The 19,743-nt window shown below is 32.6% G+C and overlaps 1 protein-coding gene across 1 annotated transcript in view; it reads left to right on the forward strand.

The window, feature by feature from the left end:
• TANC2 (tetratricopeptide repeat, ankyrin repeat and coiled-coil containing 2) overlaps positions 1-19,743 on the forward strand; it is a 522,665-nt gene that overhangs the window by 41,769 nt on the left and 461,153 nt on the right. Inside the window, exon 2 of the mRNA XM_051994951.1 lies at positions 9,978-10,070. Within this exon, the coding sequence (XP_051850911.1) occupies positions 10,004-10,070 (67 nt within the window). The 5' untranslated portion in view covers positions 9,978-10,003. The remainder of the gene's footprint in view (positions 1-9,977; positions 10,071-19,743) is intronic.

Here is a 19,743-nt window from a genome sequence, read left to right on the forward strand (position 1 = left end):
CCAACATTTTTCATTTTCCTTTTTTGTCTAATTTGTCTAATTTGCCTGTCTATTAAGTATGAGGAGCTACTTCAGAGTTGTTTTAATGTTCATTTCTCTAATTATTAGTGATGTAGAATATTTTAATATGACTATTTGTAGCTTACATTTCTTCCTCTGAAAGCAGCTTGTTTATATATTTTTCCTTTTATCAATTGAAAAATGAATCTTATTTTTATAAATTTGCATTGGTTCTCTATATGTCTTGGAAATGAGATCTTTATCAAAAAAAAAAAAAAACCCAAAAAACTTGCTCCAAAGATATTTCCCCACTTTCCTGCTTCTTTTCTAATTTTAGATATATTGGTTTTGTTTGTTTAAAATTTTATTACATATTACGTATTATATAAAATACCTCTTTTGAACCTTTCTGTCTTGTTTGATCATAAATTCTTTCTATATACATAGATGACAGAGATCTTTTTCCATGCTCCTCTGTTTTGTTTGTAATATCATTTGTGTCTAAATCATGTATCCATTAGGAACTTGTCTTAGTATACAGTGTGAAATGTTAATTTATATCTACTTGTTGCCAGCTTATTTTCCAATTTTCCCAATCATTTTTGTCTAACAATGAATTTTTCTCAGTAGCTAAGTCAGCACCAAGCTACTAGGATAAATTTCTTCTGTATATAAGGTACCTAATCTGTTTCACTGATCAACCTGTTTCTTTACTACTGCCAAATTGTTTTGATGATTACTGTAGCATAGTTTGAGGTCTGGTACTGCTAGGGCTTTTCTTATTTTTTCTTCATTAATTTCCATGACATTCTTGACCTTTTGTTCTTTCAGATGAATTTCATTATTATTCTTTTCTACTTCTGTAAAACTAATTTTTTGGTAGTTTGATTGTTTATGATATTAAATAAGCAAATTATTTTTATTATATTCATTCAGCCTATCAGCAAATTGATATTTTTCCAATTATTTAAATTGTGTGTGTATAAAGAGTGTTTTGTTCATATAATTTCTGTGTATAGACAGAATCCTAAATTTTATACTTCTAGCTATTTTAAATGTATTTTCTCTTTCTTTTTCTTTCTGCTGGTAGTTTTTGGTAACATACAGAAAAACTGATGATATATGTGATTTTATTTTCCATCTTGTAACTTTGCTGAAGTTGTGAATTATTTTAATTAGTTTTTAGATGACTTTATAGGGTCTTCTAACAAAGCCATCATATCTGCAAAAAGTGATAATTTTAGTTCCTCATTGCTCATGCCTAGTCCCTCAATTTCTTTCTTGTTATAGCCAGTATTTCTAGCACTTCTATTATAGTCATAGTGATGATGGCTAAATTTGCTTTATGCCAGATCTTATTGGAAAGTCTTCTAGTTCATCTCCAATGCAGAAAAATGCTGGCTTTTAATTTAAATAGACAGTTTTTATCATATTAAGGAAAGCTCTCTTTATTCCCATGCTTCGTAAAATATTTTTAAAGAGCAATAGGTATTAAATGTTTTTCATAGCTTTTTATATCTTTGTTGATAAACTATAGCTATGTATATAGTTGATAAACTGTCTATAGTTGATAAACTATATTATTTTCATTTTGCTTATCATTAATTGGGAATTATGTTTATTCTTTTCATTATATTGAGCCAGCCCTGCATTCTTGTTATATATTGAGCCTGGTCATAATATTTAATTTTTATGACATACTTCCATCTCTTTTCTAGCATTTTAATAAAAAATTTTGCATTAATATTCAATAGTAATATCGATCTATAGGTTTTTCCTCTATTCATCTCTTCTTGGTTTAAACATCAAGATCATTTTTGTATAATAGAAGGAATTTGGTGGGACTCCTTTTCCTATTTTTTTCAGTTTATGTAATACTGGAATTAAGAGTTTTTTATATCTTTGATGGAATTGACTTTTAAATCCATCTGGTCCCAGGCCTTTTTCTTTTTTTTTCCCCCTTGGGAGGGGTAATTGTTTATTGTTAATTTTATTTCTGATGATAATATTTTATTTCTCAATTTCTTAGTCTATGCATTTTATTTTTTTCAAATATTTATCAATATAATTTTGATTATTACTTTAGTAAAAGCTTTTTTGTTTGTTTCTGCACTGGCTGTGAATTTTTACTTTTGATACTGGTAATTTGGTTTCCTTCTTTTAAGCATTTATATTAGCTAATGGTTTATCTATTTTACTTTTAAAATCCAGATCTTAGTTTTATTTATTAATTCAATAGTTTTTGTTTCCCTTTAGTTTTGTTACTCTTTTTGATTTTCACGTTATCTATTTTGGTGTTTTTTTTTTTTAAGTGATTATTATTTGGCTTCATTTAGCTATATACCTAATTACTTCATTTACTTTATTCCCACATTTTAATGTCATCCCATTTTTGTCATCTTTAAGTGAAATTGTTGATATTTTTCCTGTTTTGATGTCTCTTTCTATTTTCCTTCAGGATTAAATTATTTATTCTCCAATTAGTTTTTAATAATTTCCTTAGCAACCCTTTACTTAATATAATTTTTATTGTTTTTGGTAAATATTTTATATTTGTTTTCCTAAATTTATTTGTGAGATATTTAATTTATATCCTACTACATAATCAGGTTAGTGAATTTACCATTCAAAACTTAGATATATGTATGCTTTTTTATTCTCATGTAATAATTTTTAGAATTCTATCATGTTCAGCGTTTCCAAAATTCTCTCTATGCCCCTCACTACTACTACTACTACTACTACTACTTCTTTTCCTTCTCCTCTGCCCTCCTTCTCCTCCTCTCCCTCCTCCTCCTCCTCCTCCTCTTCTTCCTCCTTCTCCTTTCCTCCTTCTCCTCCTCTTCTTCCTCCTTCTCCTCCTCCTCCTTCTAAGAGGGTAAATTGAAGTTCCCCACAATTGTGATTTTACTATCTTATTCTGCTGGTATTATTTAAGTATTCTTTTCTATTTAAGATTCTAGGTCCTTTGGGTACACATATGTTACTTAGTATTGATATTTATTCATTATCTATGGTACCTTTCAGCAAGTTGTGGTTTCTTTATCTCTTTTAATTAGAGTCTAGTTTCTTGAATCTCACTGCTCAACATTTATACAAGTTGCAATATATCTAAAGAATTTTAATTTAGTGAGATTTTCTTAATTTTCTTGTAGGATTTAAAAATCTTTGGATTAAAAATATGGTAATATAGCATTGCTGAGATATAAATCAAGAAGCACACAGGAATTAATGACATTAAAATGTTAAGAAATATGAAGTAAATACAGATAAGAAAGTTACATAAATCTTACATCTAATAATACACTATATATTTTAGTGATTCTGAACCCAGGTAGAACTTCAACCCAACCCCATTTCCCAAACTACCATCTATATAATTATCTTCCAACAGCTGTACCCTCTTTTATCCTAACTCTCATTTATTTTCAGTTTTTTTTTCTGTTTACTGGTTTCTTCTCTATAGCCTGTAAACCTTTCCTTCTCCCTCACACTAAAAAAAAATATGTTCCACTTCATCCTTCCATTCCTGTTAACTGTCATCCTTTATCTCTGCTGCAATTTGTGAAAGAAAGAAAATAAACATTTATAAAACAAAGTGCATTTCTAAAAAGAAAGAAAAGCAAGAAAAAACTATAGCTTAAAGGAATGATAAACAAACAAAAAGCCTGCTCTTTCAAAAACTAATAAACTTTTAGCCAATCTGATTAAAAAGTAAAGGGGAAAAAAAAAATCAAATTAAGAAAATAAAACGAACAGGGTGAAATCCAGTAAAACCAGAAGAGATAAATAGTATTATAAGAACATATTATGCCTAGATATAAGCCAAGACAACTAAAAAAAATCAAAACAAATAGAGTATTAGCTGCAAAAATATAAAATGCGTAATGTAACATAATGCTAGGTATATATTTTAAGTAATCCTTTTCTATAAAGGAAATTGAATTAGCTAAAAGGAACTACCAAAAAGAGAGGAGAGGAGGAACTCTAGTTCAGATAGTTTTTGAGGAGAATTATGTCAATCTTTAAAGAACAATTAGTTCCTGAATGACATAAATTATTCTCAAAAAAGTCAGGCAAAAACATACACATACATATATACGTATGCAGAGACTAAGAGAGAAAGAGAATATATTTCTGCCCTCTTTATAGCTGAAGAAAAATTCAATTTTGTAGAAGTATTTGTTTTCCAAAATAGTAAAATAGGAAGTTGGGGGAAAGAGCTGACTTTTCTTGTGACTACTCTCAGTCTGAAGCTTCTTTGTCTAGATATATGAAAATCCAAGAATTCTTGATATTTCCCTTTTTATACTACAGCAAAGTTCTTCTTTTGCTCTATGGTTGTTCAAGCCTCTTTTCTTAGCCACTTAGAATCTCTTAATATCTTAACTACTGTTCTAAAAAATTTTACTTAGTTATTTATAATATTCATTTTTTTAAAAAATTGAGTTCCAAATTCCCTCCCTCCTGCCTTTTCCCCATCTTTTGAGAAGATAAGGAATATGATATCAATTTTTATGTGAGAAATCATAGAAAACAGTTCCATATTGTCCATGTTGCAAAAAATGAACAAAAAAAAAAGCAAAAAATACTAAAAAAATAAAAAGAATGCTTCATTCTGTCTTCAGTTTTCATCAGATCTCTCTCTGTGGGTTAATAGCATTCATCATGGGACCTTTAAAAATTTCTTGGATCCTGGTATTGAACAGAGTAGTTGGGTCTTTCATAGTTGATCATTGTTAAAAATGTTGCTCTTACTATGTACAATATTTTCTTGGTTCTGATTACTTCACTTTGCTTCAGTTCATATGAAGCATTCCTTGTTTTTCTGAAATCATTCTACTTGTCTGTTCATGTAGCACAAGTCTTCCAGTCAAAATCATATGCCACAATTTAAGCCAGTTGATGAGCGTCCTCTTAATTTTCAATTCTTTGCCATTTCAAAAAAGAAAATATGCTCTCTTGCATTCCATAGGATTCTGGATTTCATCAGGCTCTAGATCACTTTTTAAAAATTTTAAAATATTTGCTAAGGGTTTTGTTACAAGTTTTATTCTAGTTTTATGCTCTTTTTTGTTAATTCAGCAGCATATGCTCCAGGTTTTTGTTAGTTTTTTCTTTTCAGATTTTTGGTGTTTCAGCCTTAGGAAAAAAAAAAAAGAAAACCCCAAAATCTTATTACTTCCCTACTCACTTTGTGATTCCTCTCTCTTTTTGAGTAGGTATATCCCCAAACTGGTCTGCAGAATTATCTCAGTCTCTTGCTACATGAGGAAACTTAGATTTCTGTAGCTTTGTTCAAACTGTGATAGATAGGAGTTCCAGAGTTGGAGTTAAGAAGATCTGACTTTAGATTTTGCTTCAGAAGTTTGCTAGTTGTCTGATCCTGACCCTGGACAAGACATAACCTTTCAGACTTTGTTCCTTTGTCTGTCTGATGAAGTAATAATAGCACTTACTTTACAGGGTGATTGTGAGAATTAAGTGAGATGTCACATATAAATCCCTTTGTAAACCTTAAAGCATTATATAAGTGTTAGCAGCTATTCTTTCTTCTTTTTTTTTTTTTCTTCTCCCAGCACAGCACCTCACCTTAGCCTTCTTGTATTTTGGTCCCCACTAACTCAGCATTTGACAATTTTTTTCCTAGGGAGAAGGAGGGTTGTGACTAGGTCCCTGGGAAAGTCTTTGCAGTCTTAAGGGCTTCCAGACTTAAGCCTGGCCTCAGGCAGAGGGCAGCATGCTTTCAACTTCACTTCTGCTTTTTTCAAAATGTGGAAAGCAATAATTATATTATAAATAGGGCTGTTGTGAATGACAAATGATATGTACTTTCTAAACATTTAAGTGCTAGATGGTGTTTGTTACTATCACTTTTTTAAATTTCTTCACAATCACTAATAATTTTAATATTATATTAAATAGCACATAACTTTTCTTGTTCTTACTCTTGGTGGGAATGACTCCAGTTCTTTCTTCAGTAGGAAGTTATACAGGACAAGGAATTTAGACTTTATTCAATAGTATTATATTATGGAATGACATAATCAGAATTATGTGTCAGCAAGATGAAAATAGATTGGAGTGGGTGGAGATTTGAGGCAGAGAGCTCAGTTAGATTATCGCAGTAGTTCAGGTAAAATGTAATAATAGAACTTCCATCATGAATGATTATAGAGAAGCATAGCCTTCCTATGTAGACCCTAGAAAAAAATGCTGAATACAAGATACAGAAAAATCAGTGATAAAAATCTAAAAGGAAGGGAAACAAACCTCTTCAGTCTAATACTGAATTTCATAAAAAGGCAGCTAGAAACAAGCAGAGAGAAGCATCTTAATAAAGAAATAAATGAAAGTCCAAATAAGTGCTGATATAGCAGAAATGTGGGAGAGGGTTATGCTAGAAAAACCAGTTTGAACTATGATTATCTGGCTGGAAAACAGCAAAGCTGGGTAAAGAACTTGCCAGTTTGAACTCCTGCAAAGTGATCAGAAACCTGTCGGTTTTCTAAGCAGTGTTTTTGTGAACCTGTGTAAACTCCAATAACTGGGCTCCTAAAGCTATATTCTAGCTCTGATCTATACTGGAATATAAACTTAGGGAATAGAATCACCAGTCTAGATGAGTGCACACAGGGAGAATGGGCCTGACTATAACCTCATTGGAGCACTATGAGCCATAATAGGTGAGGTCAACTTAGCACCTGTGCTTAGGGGCAATGTTTTATATGTAAGACCAATATGATCTTTACTATCCTACTTGGGCATCTTCTGATTGAAGATTATATAGTGTGAAGGAGAATGAGACCAACTAAAGGCCTGTCCCATAGTACATCCCTGGTATAGGATAGAAGTCAAGGATTGTGAGGCAGAAGAAGCACTATGAGCCATAATAGGTGAGAAGGTCAACTTAGCACCTGTGCTTAGGGGCAATGTTTTATATGTAAGACCAATATGATCTCTACTATCCTACTTGGGCATCTTCTGATTGAAGATTATACAGCGTGAAGGAGAATGAGACCAACTAAAGGCCTGTCCCATAGTACGTCCCTGGTATAGGATAGAAGTCAAGGATTGTGAGGCAGAAGAAAAAAATTACTTTCAGCCATCCCATCCAAATTTGCAGTGGTAGTAGCCAGACCTCAGAAGTGATATAGCTAAATATGACCTATCCAATTCATCCAAGATTGCCCAGGTCAATTGAACTGAACAAGATATTGATGCACAAAACATGAGTAAACAAAGGAAAACACTTATCACAAATAAGAAATACTGTGTTTTGTGAACAGCCCATTGGTTAAACTCAGAAGAAAGTAAACCTAAAATAGTTAAAAGTAGATCTTCAGAAGACAATAAAAAGGAATAAAGTAAAATAAAATTGAAATGAGAGTTAAGGAGAAAAAAAAATCAACAGAAGAATAAATAGCTAAAAACATAAAGGAAAAAACCTGACCTGGGTAGTAGACTTCTTAAAAACAGAATGGAGAAAACAATTCAATGATTTCATGAGACAACAAGAATAGTAGAACTATGTCAAAAGACTGGAAAAAATGGAAGAAAATATATGATATTTACTATAAAAAGTAATCACCTGGAAAACAGATTAAGAAAAGATAATGTAAGAAAACCATGTAAAAACCATGACAAAGCAAAATCCTCAATACCATATTTCAGAAATTATTTTAAAAATTGATTGTGTATGTTATATTAGAATTAGTGAACAGAATGAAAATAGAAAGAATGAATTAATTACTTTTGGAAAGAAACCTGAAACTGAAAACATTCAGGAATGTCATAGCCAAAATCCAAAATTATCAAATCAAAGGAAGAATACTTCAGGCATCAAGAAAGAGTTTTGAGTGTCAAGAAATAGTAGTCATTATCATCCGTGATTGGCAGCAAGTCATGTAAAGGAGAAAAAAAATTGGAATAGAGAATTCCAAAAGGTAAAAGATAAAGACTACCAGCTAAAAATGAGTTATCCTGTAAAACTGAGTATAATCTTGCAGAGCGGGAATGGTATTTTAATAGAAATCTTCATAAATTGCCCAAATAATCCTGATGAATTCACTTGAGATGAGTTAAAATTTTGAAATGCAAGCACAAGTACAAACAGAAGTCTAGAGGATAAATAAATGCGCATATACATATATGTGTGTGTATAAATGTGTATATAGATTTAAATATCTACATACACATGTATATCTATGCACATTTGAGATGCATATTTGGAATGGGCTAAATAAGCAATGATAAAATGCTTATATTCTGCTAGGGGAACAAAGAAATGAGGAACTCAAGGTACAGTGAATGTTATATATTTTGATACAGGGCTAGTGTGTGGATTCATTGTATTTGATTATGCTCATTTGATATAGTGTGTACTCGCTCCCTCTTCCTCTCCCTCTCCTTCTCTCTCCCTCCCCCTCCCTCCTTCCCTCTCTCTCCCTCTTTCTCCCTCCTTCTTCCTCCCTCCCTCCTTCCTCTTTCTCCCTCTCCCTCCCTCCTTCTCTTTGCCTCCCTCCCTCTCCCTCCCTCCTTCTCTCTGCTGCCCTCTCTCTCCCTCCCTCCCTTTCTTTCTCTCTCCCCCTATCCCTTTCTCTCTTCCTCTCCTCTCCCTCTCCCCTCTCAGAATGAGCAATGGGGACAGGATTATTTAAGCAACATAGAGCTTGGCAGTAATATGCCTTCCTCTCAATAATAACATTTTTTAAAATGTACAAAAGAGAAGAGAAAGTGGCTCAAAAGGAATAAAGGACAAAGAGCATATTTCAAAGTGACATGTAGAATTTATCACATAATTTAAAAAATATATTATGGAATGGATATTCATGGTTTTACATAGTTCTTTTTTTGTTCTTTGTGTATAGAAATGTTATTTTTTTAAGTTCAGAATTTTTTTAAAAATTAAAGTAATTTGTCCTATTTATAGTTTTTTAAAATACTGAACTAATCTTGAATGTCAAATACAAATCCTGGTCATAGTGTATGTTTTAATATGTTTCTATAGTCTCTTTCCTAATATTTTATTCAGTAGTTTTCTAACTATGGTGACTAGATGTTATTATACTATTTTGTATGCCCACTCCACTATAATTCTCAATCTAGAGATACCTTCATCCTTGTAGCTTCCTTTTCTCATTTGTGAGTCCTTCCCTGGAACTTCCATTTGAAGAAGTACTCATGTCAGGATACTCATTTCAAATTTGCCTTAGTCCTTTAGCCTCCGATTTACTTTTCCACTTTGCCTTGTGCACAGATTTTCCTCCCTCCTTCCTGTTTTTCAGGTCCCTTTAATGTGTTTTCAGTAGATAAAATACTGAATCTGAATTCAAAATCTGTCATAAATAGTTACTATCTATGAGCCTCTGCACAAGTCTCTTAATCTCTGCCTCAGTTTCTAAACTGTAAGATGAGGATAATAATAGCATTGGTTGAAAAGATAAAATGAGGTAGTATTTATAAAGCACTTGGAACAATGCCTGGCACATAGTAGATGTTTAATAAGTACTTTCTATATACCCAGATTTCTTTTGAGATGCTAGTTTACAGTTCTCTTCCTCTGACTTCTCTCTCCCTGGTTCTGTTGTCAAGGTCATATTTGTCCCATGGGAAATGGTTGGAAGAATGATGTCTTTCCCTAATTTTGCAAACAATTTATATGAAATTGGAGTTAAATTTTACTTTATTGTAATGATTTGCAGAACAGTTTATGATCTGGTGGTTATAGACTTACTTTTGATCTCTTTTTGAATATATCTTGTGTTTTATATATTATTGTTTTGTATACATTTGTCTTATTTACCAACTATATTGTTAGTTTCATAAAGACAGGGTTTCAATATCTAGCAGACTACATTTCATGTAGTTATTGTTTAATAAATATTTATTGAGTCGAATTATATGAATATAAAATTTCAAATACATATCAACATTTTATTTAAAACTTTAAACTTTTAACTATGTTTTCTTTACAGTTTGGTGACACTTGAATTGCATAGCCATGTTTCGAAATAGTCTGAAGATGCTTCTCACTGGTGGGAAATCAAGTCGAAAAAACAGGTCCAGTGGTAAGTGATAAAACATTATTCAGTATGTATATTTACTGTTTGCATGAAACTATCAGAAAGAATAACACTGCAGACAGTCTAAGCTTTTCTCTAAGTAATATATTAATACTATGACAATGTTTATTTGTTAATTCAATTTTATTTTAATAGCTGCCAAAAGAAAGGAAGGAAAGAAAAAAGCATTTATCAAGTACTTACTATTTGCCACTGATTGTGCTAAGTGCTTTTTACAAGTTCTTATTTGATCTTCAAAACTACCCTGGGAGATAGGTGTTATAATTAGTTCCATTTTATAGGTGAGAAAACTGAGGCAAACAGAGGTTAAGAGACTTGCTCAGGATCATATAAGTAGTAGCTGAGGCTAGATTTGGATCCTGGTCTTCTTAACTCAAGTTACAAGTATCCACTGCGGTACCAAGCTGTCTCTGAAAATAGAAAATTGCATATTTTATTTGTGACCCAATTTGCTAAAATAAAAAATTTATTATTTATAGGATATTAATATTAGAATAATGAATTACTATCAAAACATCAGCAATATTAGAAAGCAAAATGAAAAGATGGTCATTCCCTATTGATTCTTGTTGCCATGCTTTATAATAGAAAAATTATAAAAAATAATTTGGAAAAATTGTGTGGCAATCACATTTTTGTCAATTGGATTTTCTTGAAAATGTCTCCTTTATTTTGTAAAATCAGATTCTCATATAAAATGTTCTGTTTTGCTATGTACTATGCTATATATAGTACTTTTAAAATACAGAAATACCTCTCTCATTGAGGCAATCACAACTTCAGCTGTTCAGAAATGAACTTAAATGTGGGATATGGCAAAAGATATTTGAGCATTAAAAGTAGGTATCACCAAGTATAAGAATTCAGGCTTATACATGTTATTCACATGAAAGATTCTCACATATTCCTGTTTGCTTTTATTTTCTATACATTTTCCATAAATGTATTATTCACTTTTTTAAGCCTAGAATAATAAGTGGCAACGAATTAGATTTAGGGTAGGGAGGATAGTACTGGAACATACTGAAAGCAGGAATCAGTGATATATATATATAAAATGGTCTGTTAATTAGGAATAAATCAGAAAAACGAAAAAGTAGAAATTAACTAAAAAAGCACAATAGTCTAGGACTAGTTAAGATAGGGGCAACTACAGTTACATTCCATGTTCATAATGAGGACCTTGAGTAAATCACTATGTTAAATTATGTTTCATGCACACTGATAAAGAAGATATGGAAAAGTGTGTCATCTGCTGAATGAAGTGAGTAGAACCAAGAGAATATTGTACACAGTATTATCAACATTGTGCGGATGATCAACTTTGATAGACTTTGCTCTTTCAGTAATACAATGATATAAGACAGTTCTAAAAGACTCATGAAGGAAAATGCTATTCACATCCAGAAAAAGAACTATGGAATCTGAATGCAGACTGCAATATACTATTTTCACTTTTTAAAATTTTTTTTTCTTTCTTGTGATTTTTCCCTTTTGTTCTGATTCTTCTTTCACAACATGATTTATGTGGAAATATATTTAATGTGATTGTATACATACATAACCTGTATCAGATTGATTCTTGTCTTGGGTAGGGATGAAGAGAATAAGGGAGAAAAAAATGGGAATCAAAATCTTATAAAAGTAAATGTCAGAAACTAATAAATAAATTTTTGAAAAAGAATGAAAAACCGAATATCATTATCCTGATCCTCATTATTTATTACTTAGGGCAGAATTCCACATGAATAATGGAGGTACTTTAAGGAGTAAGATGTTAGTTATCTTGTAAAGTAGCTTTTGGGGAATATCTATCCTTATTATATCTGTTAAATATTATTATTTTTCTTAATGGGATTACACAGTTTATGTGTTGTCATAGAAATATAAACTAGAAGATAAAAATGCATAGTTTGTAATGAAAATCATGGATGTATTTGCAGCTGAAATGGAATCTATAGACCAAATGTAGTCCAGCAAATAAGGAATAATTTTGTCAAAGAGATTTAGTCTTTAATATAGTGATCAGTGTTTTATAGGTCATCCTAGAAAATATGTAGAACAACATTAACCTATGATATTGTGAAGAGAAGATATTAGTGATGTTTTATTTGGGTAGTGACATATGCAGTGGTTCTCAAAGTATGGTCTAGAGAATCCTGGGGATCTCTGAAATCCTTTTAGAGGATCTACAAATTCAAAAATAGTTTTTATTTCCAATATGGTAAATGTCTATAAATATAATCCAGATAAACAAAAACTCTTTGGAGAGATCCTCAATAATTTTTAATAGGATAAAGATACTGAAAACAAACGTTTGAGAACCACTGTATTAGAGAATAAGATTAAGTCCAAATATTAATTAAAAAAAACCCAAATCTAGGTATGACATGATCTAGTAGAATGCTAGATATTATCTTTTAATAATGAAATCAGCAACAAAAGACCTAGAATATTATAAATCACAGATTTTTATCTTTAAATTTACTTTTTCCTTTAGAAATAGAGAAAATTAAAATTATTTAAGTTTTTGAATTGAATTTCTTTTATTTCTGATACTCAGTTAGTTAAAAAATCCCCAAACTTGACAAATGTATATAAAGCACTTTGCAAATTTTAAAGTATTCTATAAATATTAGCTTAAAAGTGCCCCTTATGTGATTATGATAACTTATTGGCAACTATCTTAGCTCCAAAAATTATCAATATTCAGCTCCAAAAATGATGTACTAGTAGTAGCCTTACCATTGAATATTTTCTACAATGCTTTTATACCATGCTATTGGGTACTCTTTTAAATAAGAAGTATATATCAAAATGTGGCCATTTCCTAAAAAGAAAGAAGGAAAATCTTTGGTTTTGATCTTTATATTTTTTTCTCTGCATGAAATATATATATTATATATATATATAAAACTTTTATGTTTTAGATGATAAAGGGAAAATTATATAAAGAAGTGCCTGCTAGTTCTAATGAAGTGAAATAACTTCCATTATAATGATATTAATGAGCAAGTATTTAGCAAAGGTCTTCTATATTACTGGTCTCAGTCCTCTAGGGTCTTATGTTTTATTAATATGTTTTAATGTGTATACACTGCAAAGTGCAAATAAGATATTTTTGTGGGGGAGGGGTCAGTAGCAGCTTGGGGTTAGATAGTGACGGAAAAGATAAGTAGATAAAGTGTGAGCTGAGGTTTGAAGTATATTACTGAGAAGAGATGGTAAAAAGAAGGTGAATTCTAACCATGTGAACTAGCCTATAAAATGACATAAAAACAAGAGATGGAATATTGCACTTGAGGAATAGCGAGAATAACAATTCTCTCCTGATTATAATAAGCAAGAAAATATATAATGTTTAAAGATCTTGACAATTAGATTGAAGCCATGAAGGGTTATCCCACAGCATGAGTTTTTAACTTAAGGACCATGAATTTGTTTCTAAAAAATTATTTTGATAACTGTATTTCAGTCTAATTGTTTTCCTTTGTAATCTTATATATTTTATTTTATACATTTAAAAACATTATTCTGAGAAGCAATCCTTAGCTTTTACCAGACTGCCAAAGGTTCCACAACACTCAAAATAGCAAGAGTCTTTGTCCTAGAGGTATTATAACTATTGGAGTATATTGTGTAGATGAGTGTCATGGTCAGACCTATTCTTTAGAAATATAACTTTGGCAATTATTTGGAGGATAGAATGAAGAAGAGAGAAACCAGTTAGCCAGTTAAAAACCTATTTTGTTGTAAAGAAAAAAATGAGAAGGGCTTGAAATAAGGTAAGAGCTGTGTGAATGGAGAGAAGAGTTAGATGAAAGAGATTCTGTAGGAGTATAATTAATGAGGCTTGGCACCAAAAAGGTGGAATTAAGAAGAATGAAGAATCTAGACTTATGTTTTTATTAAGTGATTTTGATTCTTTTGTGACCCCATTTGGGGTTTTCTTGGAAAAGACTGGAATGGTGTGCCAGTTTCCCTTCAAATCATTGAGGAGATGAGGACCTGAAGCAAATGACTTGCCCAAGATCACATAACTGGTAAATATTTGAGACTGGATTTGAACTCAGGAAGATGAGTTTTTCTAAAACTAGGCCTGATTCTCTATCCACTGGGAAACCTTGCTGCTTCTGTGCAGAATAATACCAAGGGTTGTGAACTTACATGATTTGAAGAATATTGGTGCCCTTGATAGAACATTCTTCTTGGGGGACGTTCTTTTTTTTTTTTTTAAATTTTTTATTATTATAGCTTTTTATTTACAAGATATATGCATGGGTAATTTTTCACCATTGACAATTGTAAAACCTTTTGTTCCAATTTTCCTCCTCCTTCCCCCCATCTCCTCCTCCAGATGGCAGGTTGACCAATACATTTTAAATATGTTAAAATACATATTAAATAGAATATATGTATACATGTCCATACAGTTATTTTGCTGTACAAAAAGAATTGGACTTTGAAATAGTGTACAATTAACCTGTGAAGGAAATAAAAAATGCAGGTGGACAAAAATAGAAGGTTTGGGAATTCTATGTAGTAGTTCATACTCATTTCCCAGAGTTCTTTTGCTGGGTATAGCTGGTTCAATTCATTACTGCTCTATTGGAACTGATTTGGTTTATCACATTGCCAAAGATAGCCACATCCATCAGAATTGATTATTATATAGTATTGTTGTTGAAGTACATAATGATCTCCTGGTTCAGCAGAACCATTTCACTCAGCATCAGTTCATGTAAGTCTCTCCAGGCCTTTCTGAAATCATCCTGCTGGTCATTTCTTACAGAACAATAATATTCCATAGCATTCATATACCACAGTTTATCCAGCCATTTTCCAATTGATGGGCATCTACTCAGTTTCCAGTTTCTGGCCACTACAAAAAGGGCTGCCACAAACATTCTTGCACATACAGATCCCTTTCCATCCTTTAAGATTCCTTCGGGATATAAGCCCAGCAGTAACACTGCTGGGTCAAAGGTATGCACAATTCAATAACTTTTTGAACATAGTTCCAAATTGCTCTTCAGAATGGCTGGATGTATTCACAATTTGGGAGACATTCTTAATAAAATTTTATGTTTAAAATATGGTGTTGGTGGTATTTGGGATGTTGCTTTATTTTAAAGAGGTTGTTTGGTGGTTCTACTTCATTCTTGAAAAGGACCAAAATGACATTATTGTGTTAGAGTTAAATTAGTGTGTCTGATTGTAGCTGATCAGATCCCAAGTATGAACTTGGAATATTTGTCATTGTGAAATTAACATACTATACTGATGAACTTCTTTGGGCAACCAAATTTTGACATAATTTTCCATAAGATTTTGATCATTCCTTGAAAATCATATTGGCTCTCAGATAGATGTCCATGAGGAATTTCAAGGGACCTGAGCAATTTCAAGTGTTCCTTCTCCCAGAAGCACAGGGGGTCACAGGATTCAGAGTACTTCATTATCATAGGTTAAGCACAAATAGTCCATGTAAACATTTGGGACAGTTACTTTGAATTAGCACATATTGTATTTCTTTTGAGTTGCTTCAATTCTGCTTTGCTCATAAAGCACAGCACCTTCTCTGATTAGGGCACATCATGCTGGGTGGTTTTATACCAGTGTCTCCAATGTCATACAATGAATTTCAGAATTCTTTTTTTTTTAATTGTTTTTTTTTTAAATTTTATTTTATTTAATAATAACTTTGTATTGACAGAATCCATGCCAGGGTAATTTTTTACAACATTATCCCTTGCACTCGCTTATGTTTCGTTTTTTTCCCTCCCTCCCTCCACCCCTCCCCCCCAAGATGGCAAGTAGTCCTATATATGTTAAATATATTGCAGTATATCCTAGATATAATACATATTTGCAGAACCAAACAGTTCTCCTGTTGCACAGGGAGAATTGGATTCAGAAGGTAAAAATAACTTGGGAAGAAAATCAAAAATGCAAATAGTTCACATTCATTTCCCAGTGTTCCTTCTTTGGGTGTAGCTGTTTCTGTCCATCATTTATCCATTGAAACTCAGTTAGGTCTCTTTGTCATAGAGAATTTCAGAATTCTTAAGAGAGATATTGAGATGTCCTTGTAGTGCTTTTTCTGAGAACCATGTGATTGCTTATCCTGAGTTCTTCATAAAATAGTCTTTTTGACAAACATGTATTTGGCATTTGAATGATGTGGCCAACTCATCAGAATTGCTCTTTCTGCAAAAGAGTTTGATTGTTTGATAGTTTAATTCAAGAAAGGACCTTAGTGTTTGGTATCTGATCTTGTCATATGAGCTTCGGAATCTTTCTAAGACAATTCAGATGGAGTAATTTACTTTCCTAACACTAAGCTAGTGATGCTATGCTGGTCAGGTTTCATAGATATACAACAGTGAGGTCAGCATAGTGGGTTTGTAGTTTTCAGTTTGGTAGTCAGTCTAATACCTGTCTTCTCCTATACTGTCTTTTGGAGCCTCCCAAATACTGAGCTAGTGTTTGTCAATCTTATTATCAGTGTATACAGTCCTGGAGAGTGTACTGTCAAGGTAAGTGAATTTATCCAATTCAAAATTCAGAATTCAAAACATCTATATTTGCTCTGACTGATGGTTCCACATGTGGATGATGTAGTGCTGCCGGAGGGAGCATCTGTGTTTTCTTGTTAATTATTAGGCCAAAATTAGCACAAGCAGCGGAGAATCGATCCATACTTTGTTGATCCCAGCCTGGGAGATTGCATTGAGTACACAATCATCTGCAAACAAAGAATCACCACCAGTACTCTCTCCACTTTAGTCTTGGCTTGTAGCCTTTTCAGGTTGTAGAATTTTCAGGTTGTACAATAGCTGACTTTGATGAGGTATTCATGCTCATTGAAGACATTTGACCACATAGCTGAAAACATCTTGCTGAAAAGCATGGAAACAAGCCCACAGCCTATTTCATTCCATTGTTGACTGGGAAAGTATGACAGTATTCTCTATTATCCAGAAGGCCAACAAGTATGCCATCGTGAAATTTACATATTATATCGATGAACTTCTGTGGGCAACCACATTTTGACATAATTTTCCATATGACTTTGCAACTGTATCAAGGCTTTGGTCAGATCTACAAATGTTGTATACAGACCTCTGTTCTGCTCCTGGCATTTCTCCTGGCGTTGTTGGGCATAAACACAGTATTTGACGCTTTCTGAAGTCACTCTGGCTCTCAGGTAGATGACCATCTTTTAGATGTCTATTAAGGAGGATTCTGCCAGTAATGACTAAGGGAGAGAGGACTTCTACTCCTCCCCACATGATTGTCACAGGACAATCTATTTCTTTTACCTTTATAGAGTTGGACAATGAAGGCATCTTTGAACTCCTGAGAGACCACAGAAAATTTCATTCAATTTTTGTATGAGCAGTGAACTTCCATCTTGTAAATCTCAGCTGGAATAGAATCAGCACCACCATGATGCTTTGCCATCGAATAGGAACTTACTTGCATTCAAGACCTCTTCTTCTGTTAGAAATTTGTCTACAGAGGGACTGATTTCAACTTTAAGTAAATGGTCAGTGATTTCAGCATTGATTGATGATGTCTGTTGACAACACTTTGGAAGTGTTCAACTCATCTCTCTAGGATCAGTGTAATTACTAAGCAATGTAGCTCCATCAGCACTTAATAATTAAGATATAGCATAGGTCTCTGACCCATAAATATCCTTCAGAGCATCATAAAAGTGCTTTGGATTGTTACTATCAGCATAAAACTGAATTTCATCTGTCTTCTTACTGAGCCAAGAATTCTACATCTCTCTAAGCTTTGTTTGTGACTACTTTTGCCCTTTTAGAGATAGAATAACTATCCTGCTTGTAAACACTGTGGAGTTCTTGTTATTCATTTAGCAACATTTGAATTTCCCCATCAATTTTTCAAGCCAGTCTCAATGTTTATGAATGTTCTGACCCAGATGAGCAAATGCAGTGCTGTACACTAAATTTCTAAAAACTGTTCACTCCTTTTGTGCTCTACTGTTGGCAACTGTGTGTTGATTCTCTAAGTTAGCAAGAAACTTTTCCGGGTCAGAGAAGTGCTCTCATTTCTTGACATTAATTTTCCTGGTAGTCATTTTGCCTTGGGACTGCTACTTTTTAAATCTATGATCAATCAGAAACTCTGAGCCACACATTGCCTTTGTCACTCTCTTATCTGTTCACATACAATTAGATGTTCTATTTAATGCCAATGTTTGCTATGAAGGTGCATCTATGAAATTTTATTTTGTTTATATAAATGGAAGACATTGTTGGTGATGAGAAGGTTACAAGATGCACAAGTCTGCAGTAATAAGTGACCATTGCTGTTAATATTCCCAACTCCATTCCTCCCAAGGACTCCTTGCCATGTTTAATAGTCTGTGACTATTTTAGCATTAACACCAACAAGAATTATAAGCTTGTTTTCTTTTGGCATGTTAATGATAAGCGTCTCTAGGTCATCATACGATTTTTCATTAACCTCATCAGGGTTCATCATGGGAGAAGTATAGGTACTGGTGATGATGGCATAGTGTTTTTTTTGGCAAATGGCAATTGCATAGTCATGAGTTTGTTATTCACTCCTTTTAGTAGGCATGCAAGTTTGTTGACTAAATTATTATTATTATTATTATTATTATTATTGCAAATCTACACAAGCTTCATGGCACTCTTCTTCACGGTGGCCACTTCAGAAAAACATGTATCCAGCTCCAGCTTAAGTGAGCTGGCCTTCATTTGTTGATCTTTTTTTATTCAGGGTTGCTATTTGTATATGATAACTGCTGAATTCTCTTGCAACAAGAGTTATTTGTCTTTCGGGTCTACTGATGAAGAAAGCACTGAAGAAAATAATGACATAAATTTTATATAAAAGTATCATATGTACATCCCCCAAAGCCAGTTATTAAATATTTACTAGTGTATCTATGCTCATATCTATCTTTTTCTCTCCTTATTCACTCAACTACCATCTTAATTCAGGCCCATATCACTTCTTGCCTGGACTGTTGCAATATCCTCTTAATTGGTCTCCCTTTTCAAGTCTTTCCTCACTCCAATCCATTCTCTGTATAGTTGCCAAAATTAATTTCCTAAAGCATTGGTCTCATCATGTCATTTGCCCTATGTAGAAAATGCCTGTGCTTCCCTTTTGACTTTAGGATTGAATATTATTTCATATTTATCTCAACCTTTTAAATTTCTATTTTTGGGTACCCGAAATTATTAATGCCCCAAATTATCCATACAATGACAAATATACATACTTTATAAGTATATAAATGCTCAAATATTTCCTACTGATGAGGAGGGCAGTTGGGAGGGGGATATAAGATCTATTAAGTTTGGAAAAGACTGATCTAGTGTCAAGTAGAAATGGATCGTTAATTGAAATGGATGATCCCTTCTAATTCAGAACATCTAGGAACTGCCTGTTTTCTTGTGCTCTCACAGTAAGAACTTGCTTGGTCTTAAAAGGCTGGAACTGACCTTTAATTTGGTTTACAAGTGTTGAAGGTTGAGTTCTGTTTTTATGGTGTTCACTCTTGAGTTTGTCTCTTTGGGGAATGCTTTGGATTCTATTTCATACTTTTTTACAGGTATTTCATCTGGAATAAAAAATAATATTCTGGCAG

This window comes from Antechinus flavipes, chromosome 4 (assembly GCF_016432865.1).
Source record: "Antechinus flavipes isolate AdamAnt ecotype Samford, QLD, Australia chromosome 4, AdamAnt_v2, whole genome shotgun sequence".
NCBI lineage: Eukaryota > Metazoa > Chordata > Mammalia > Dasyuromorphia > Dasyuridae > Antechinus > Antechinus flavipes.